The sequence below is a fragment of the Sinocyclocheilus anshuiensis genome, unplaced genomic scaffold (assembly GCF_001515605.1).
Source record: "Sinocyclocheilus anshuiensis isolate Anshui unplaced genomic scaffold, SAMN03320099.WGS_v1.1 scaffold2020, whole genome shotgun sequence".
Lineage (NCBI taxonomy): Eukaryota > Metazoa > Chordata > Actinopteri > Cypriniformes > Cyprinidae > Sinocyclocheilus > Sinocyclocheilus anshuiensis.
In genome coordinates this window covers 158,359-164,752 of record NW_015557276.1, presented here as the reverse complement: position 1 = coordinate 164,752, position 6,394 = coordinate 158,359, and the positions used below count along the sequence as shown (strand labels likewise).

The 6,394-nt window shown below is 34.8% G+C and overlaps 1 protein-coding gene across 1 annotated transcript in view; it reads left to right on the top strand.

Annotated features, from left to right (window-relative positions):
* armh3 (armadillo like helical domain containing 3) overlaps nucleotides 1-6,394 on the top strand; it is a 26,350-nt gene that overhangs the window by 1,851 nt on the left and 18,105 nt on the right. The window contains exons 3-14 of the mRNA XM_016474485.1: nucleotides 804-860; nucleotides 972-1,118; nucleotides 2,357-2,464; nucleotides 2,547-2,639; nucleotides 3,851-3,925; nucleotides 4,023-4,109; nucleotides 4,269-4,325; nucleotides 4,405-4,448; nucleotides 4,528-4,588; nucleotides 4,778-4,824; nucleotides 5,871-5,946; nucleotides 6,083-6,176. Of these exons, the coding sequence (XP_016329971.1) occupies nucleotides 804-860; nucleotides 972-1,118; nucleotides 2,357-2,464; nucleotides 2,547-2,639; nucleotides 3,851-3,925; nucleotides 4,023-4,109; nucleotides 4,269-4,325; nucleotides 4,405-4,448; nucleotides 4,528-4,588; nucleotides 4,778-4,824; nucleotides 5,871-5,946; nucleotides 6,083-6,176 (946 nt within the window). The remainder of the gene's footprint in view (nucleotides 1-803; nucleotides 861-971; nucleotides 1,119-2,356; nucleotides 2,465-2,546; nucleotides 2,640-3,850; nucleotides 3,926-4,022; nucleotides 4,110-4,268; nucleotides 4,326-4,404; nucleotides 4,449-4,527; nucleotides 4,589-4,777; nucleotides 4,825-5,870; nucleotides 5,947-6,082; nucleotides 6,177-6,394) is intronic.

The following is a 6,394-nucleotide window of genomic DNA, read 5'->3' as shown; positions in this document are numbered from 1 at the left end:
CACTCTCACACACACACACACGTACTCTCTCTCACACACACACACACACACACACACACACACACACATACTCTCTCACACACACACATATACACACTATATAGACTGTGCTGTACATTATGGACAAAGATGATTAAATCATAAATATTACATTTAAAAAAAATCCTGATATAAAGACTGAATTGCAAGATATAAACTTGTAACTCAAAAAAAGGAAAAGGTAATAATTGCGAGATTAAATATCTGCCTTTTAATTGGCAGAAACCAAGAAAGAATCGTAGAATGTAGAATGTAAACTAGATATGAATGTTTTATTTCACAACTCTGACTTCTTTCTCTCGCAGTTCTGAGCTGTAAACTCAGAGTTGCAAGATATAAACTATTCGGAGGAGAAAAAAAAAATCTGAATTTTGAGTTAATATTTCATCTCAGAATTGTGCAGAAAAAAAAAGTGAAATAAAATGTCACTTTTTTTTTTAATTTTTTTAATCATGGTGGAAATGGGCTTCCATATACAGATGCGTTTTGTCTGTGGAAATGTGTTATTCACTGCTGTGAAGTGACGTGACTGGACAGGTTTTTCATTGCATAGCACACAAACGCAATTAATCGATGATTAATAAAAAAGATTATTGGCTAATTATCGATTAATGTAATTTATTTTCATTGTTGATCATTCTTGATTGGTTGTTGCAGCCCCAGACATTATTACAGGTTCTCATATGGGAATGTTTTTAAATGTAATGTTGCTGCAGATATACTGTAGGTTGTAATCACTTTTTTTTTTTGTTTTGCTCTTTCAGAAGGAAGACCCTACCAAGAACAATCCTCGCTTCTGGGATGAGCTGTTTCTGATGAAGGTTGCTGGCAGATACACATCCTGAAATACGTTTTGTACTGGAGTCATTTCTGTGGAGCTGTTTTATCAGTAAGTGGGCAGTATTGTTGATCTTTCTCTGTGCTTTGAGCAGGTCAATCTGGAGTATCTGGAGGGGAAGTTGGAGTCTCTGGATGGGGATGAAGTCATGAAAATCAAAGACAACATCAACAGTTTGTTCCATCACTGTGTTCAAGCTCTGGGTGAAGAGCACCAGATCAAAGTAGTCAATGCGCTTCAGGTAAAATCATGCTTACTGCATTTATATATCTTCATAATTCACATAATCAAATCATGCTACAAATAATTGGTAATGTTTCACCGCAGAATATTTAGTATAAAGAAAATGAACCATTAAAACATTTTGTATTTCTTTTATTTTTATGTCAGTTACAAATATTTTTGCCTTCAAATGCTCATTAATATTAAAAAAATCTCATTCTTATCACTGCAATTTGAAAAAAATAACGATGCATTATGTGAATGTTTAAGTTATTTATACATGATGGTAGAACTTCTTATACTTACTTTTTTAATCACTGTGTCTGTATAGGATTTTTAAAAAATGTTTATTTAGAGTATTGAAAGTCTACGAATCTAATAAGGTTAACCATTGATAATAATGGGAATTACAACTCGAAGCCTAAAATCCATGCACTTAATTAATTAATTAATTAATTTTTACTTAATGGTAATGATAATTATGAAGTAAAATGTACTTGGTTGTCATAAAATTACAATATATAATAATAGTGTAAAAAATACACTACCATTCAAAAATGTGAGGCCAGTAAGATTTTCAAGAAACTTTTTTTTTAAAGAAATGACTACCTTTATTTAGCATGGACACATTGAATGAATCAAGTTACAGTAAAGACATTTATAATGTTGCAGAAGATTTCTGTCTCAAATAAATGCTGAAAAACTGTTTTAACGTTTTGAACATTGATAATAATTAGAAATGTTTCTTGAGCAGCATATTATTATGATTTCTGAAGGATCATGTGACACTGAAGCCTGGAGTAATGATGCTGAAAATTCAGCTGCACCTCACAGAAATAAATTACATATATTCAGTTAGAAAGCACTTATTTTAAAAATTGTAATATTTCACAATAATACTGTAAAAACAGTGTATTTGATCAAATAAATGCAGCCTTGGTGAACAGACGAGACGTCTTTCAAAAACCTTAAAAGATCTTACAGACCCCAAACTTTTGAACAGCAGTGGAAGTTTCATTTTCTTTACACAATATTATTTGTACAATTATTTTTTGGCTTAAACATGCTTAAAAACATTCAATTGGAAACACAAAACCGAAGTTGTGAAGTCAGCTTTTGTGTTTGCAGACACACCCTGCGTTCAGTTACTGGTTGGCATTCAGAAAATCTAACAGTTGCTTTTGACCCAAAGATCTAAATGAAAAGTACTACAAAGACAAGAAAAGCTCACCAGTCTCCTCCTGTCTGTTTCTGTAGACTCTCTGTGCGCTGTTTCGAGGAGTTCACCAGAAGAACAAATCCGCCACAGGCTTTGACATCATCAACATGCTGATGGGCTTCGACAAAGCTGAGCTCCGAATGAAGGTCAGTCGTTTGTCTCGCTCGCACATGATCTGGACGTTTTGATTGAATGCAAATTTGAGTTCTAATGTAATTGTGCACACAGGAGCTAATGGAGAGCCTGGACAGTCTGCTGTGCGGTGATGGATCGGAGAGTCTGAAGAGTTTGTGTCTAAAACTACTGCTGTGTCTGGTCACTGTAAGATCAACACATCCATTCTTCTGCACTCTTTTGGTTAAAATCTGGTCACTTTCATTTTCACTCCATAGTAAATCGTTCTACTTGACCCTTAGTTTGTAAAAGAAATCAAAAATCAGTCCATTTACAATGGAAGTCAATGGGGCAAGGAATGGCACCAAAAATAGACGTTAAAATAAACAAAAACTTAAGCAACAAAACTTAAAGGAATAGTTCATCCAAAAATGAAAATGCGCTGACAGTTTACTCACCTTCAGGCCAACCAAGATTAGGATGAGTTTGTTTCTTCATCAGATTTGGAGAAATGTAGCATTGCATCAGTGTCTCAGCAATGGATGCTCTGCAGTGAATGGGTGCCGTCAGAATGAGAGTCCAAACAGCTGATAAAAACATCACAATAATCCACAAGTAATCCACACCACTCCAGTCCACCAGTTAATGACTTGAGAAGTGAAAAGCTGCGTGTTTGTAAGAAGCAAATCCATCATTAAGATGTTTTTAACTTTAAACTGTCATTTCCGGCTAAAATATAAGTCCTCTATTCATAATATTGCTTCATCCAGTGAAAAAGTCGACTCATCTGAATCAGGAGAGAAATCTGCACAGATCAAGCACCATTTACAGGTGAAAACAGTCCAAAACAGCTCTAAACAAATATGTGGGTGGATTTTGATGTGAGGAGATGGACTTTATCACTGGAGGAAGCATTATTATGGATTAGGGACGCATATTTTAGTTGGAAGCAATGGTTTAAAGTTAGTGTCTTAATGATGGATTTGTTTCTTACAAACATGCAGCTTTTCTCTTCACAAGACATTAACTGCTGGACTGGAGTGGTGTGGATTACTTGTGGATTGTGATGTTTTTATCAGCTGTTTGGACTCTCATTCTGACGGCACCCATTCACTGCAGAGCATCCATTGGTGAGCAAGTGATGCAATGCTACATTTCTACAAATCTGATGAAGAAACAAACTCATCCTAATCTTTGATGGCCTGAGGGTGAGTAAACTGTCAGCGCATTTTCATTTTTGGGTGAACTATTCCTTTAAAAATGAGATGTTCACATGGCACTATTGTGATAATATCCTTTTTTGCTGCTTTGAAATCCTCTGGTATACTCGGCCCATAGATGTCCATTGCTGTAAATGCTATTTTTTGTTTATTTCTGATGTTTTCTGATGTGGTTATAATGTGTTTTTTTTATTTCAGGTGACAGATAATATTAGTCAGAACACCATTCTGGAGTATGTGATGATCAACAGTATATTTGAGGCCATTCTACGGGTAAGACTGTGATTGGGTGTATTATGTGTGGCGTGAATTTTTCGATCTTGCCAGTGCATTATAATGTCGTCCATTTCATTCGCCCCTTTTTGTCCAGATTCTGTCTGACGTTTCCAGTCGAGCGCAGCATGGATATGATGCTGTGGTACTATTAGCTCTGCTGGTCAACTACAGGAAGTATGAGGTAAATGCACAGTAAAAACTTTATTAAGTCAATATTTCTAAATGCAAAATAAGCACATTAATGTTTGTACTAATATAATATGTCATTCTAGCAGTTCTAGTCATGAAGCTATGTTTGTAACACTTCTGTGAGATTCATTGTTTCCTCTGTTAATTGTAGTCTGTGAATCCTTACATTGTGAAACTGTCGATAGTGGACGACGAGCCGACCCTGGATGTGAGTGATTAGCAAGATTTTTGAAATTAAAGATATTATTGAGTCACATGGAGGTCTAATATAGTTGATCTTTTCATAGGGCATGGGAATGGTCATCCACCACGCACTTACAGAGTACAATAGGTAACGTGCAATCTCTGTCGTTTTGTTTTTAAGAAACATCTATGTGAAAGATTTCATGTGTCCCATCTGATTTCCACAGGCAGTATAAAGACAAAGAAGAAGAAAACCAGGGAGGCTTTTTTTCCACCCTTTCCAGCATGGTATGAAACTTTTCCACTCTAAATGAAAATTCTGTCCTAATTTATTCATTTCTTTCCAAACCTGCTTGACTTTTTGTTTCTGTGGAACACAAAAAGAGAAATTTCACCGAATGTTCATGCTGCTCTTTTCCATACAATGAAAATGAGTTCGCAACTACAGATTTATAAAAATAATGCTTCGGTCTGCAGGTGGGCAGTATGTTTATCGCTGATGCAGATGAGAAGCTGTCAGTACAGTAAGTAAAAACTAAAATATTTTATTTTAATCGGTGAACACAAAGCACCTAAATTGCATTTAAAAAATATATAAAAAATGCACCCACCGTACAAAAGTTTTGGGGTCGTAAAGATTTTTTAAAATGTTTTTAAAAGAAGTCTCTTCTGTTCACAAAGGCTGCATTTATCTGATGAAAAATACGGTACAAATTTTAATATTTTGAAATATTATTACAATTTCACAACTGTTTTCTATTTGAATATATTTTAAAATGTAATTTATTCCTGAATTTTCAGCAGCCATTAATCCAGGCTTTAATTTCACATGATGCTTTAGAAATGTAATGTTGTTAAGCATAAAATCAAAAGAAAAAATAAGAAATTATATGTAGAAATGATTTGTGTAGAGAAAATGAAATTTACACTAATGTTCAAAAGTTTGGGGTCGTAAAGATTTGAAGGTTTTTGAAAGAAGTCTCTTCTGCTCACCAAGGCTGCATTTATTTAACAATACAGTAAAAACACTAATATTGTGAAATATTATTACAATTTAAAATAAGCGTTTTCTCTTGTAATATGTTGTAAAATGTAATTTATTGCTGTGATCAAAGCTGAATTTTCAGCATCATTACTCCAGTCTTCAGTGTCACATGATCTTCAGAAATCATAATAATATGCTGATTTGCTGCTCAATTATTATCAATTATTATTGGTGCTCAATTTTTAATAATGGTACTTATAGATATCAATGTTGGAAACTGTGACACATTTTTTCAGGATTCTTTGATGAATAGAGAGTTCAAAAGAGCAGGATTTATTTGAAACAAAAATACTATGTAACGTTATAAAAGTAATTACTGTCACTTTTGGTGATTTAATTTAAATAAAAGTGCTAATTTCTTTAAAAAAAGTGAACTTTTGAACAGAAGTTGTATATTCATATTTAAAGGTCAGATCAGCCCCTTAAGTCTCCAGTACATGATAGCAGTCGTCAAATATTGAAATCTCCTTTCTTGTATTATTAAATCAAATGCTCCACATGTCTGATGACTTTACTGTCCTTTAGGACTAATGAAGCCATCCTGCTCGCTCTGTATGAGGCCGTGCATCTCAACAGAAACTTCATCACAGTTCTTGCACAGGTCAGCACTGCACAATTATTTTTCACTATTTTCTATGTGCATTGACTTAATTTTACGCTTGCATGTTCCAATGCTTTTATCATAAGGCCTTTGCTTATCTATACATTGAGGCTTATGGTTTACTTGTGAATCACAGAGCCATCCGGAGATTGAAATGGCAACGACCCCGGCTACACCCGTCCCAGCCTCTCCTACGACCCCGCTGGGCACCACACCGCCCTCTCTGGACAGTGAGCTGTGTTAAAATATCATTCACTCAGCCTCATGTCAAACCCACAGGACCTTCTTTCTTCTGCAGAACACAAAAGTAGAAATCTTGATGCACCATATTTGAATCGAATACATTCAGCGGCTGTTTCTATAAAACAAACTACTAGGGCTGGGTTTGACACAAATTTCACGATTCGATTCGATTCTCATTCACAAGCTTTCGATTCGATTCGATTCA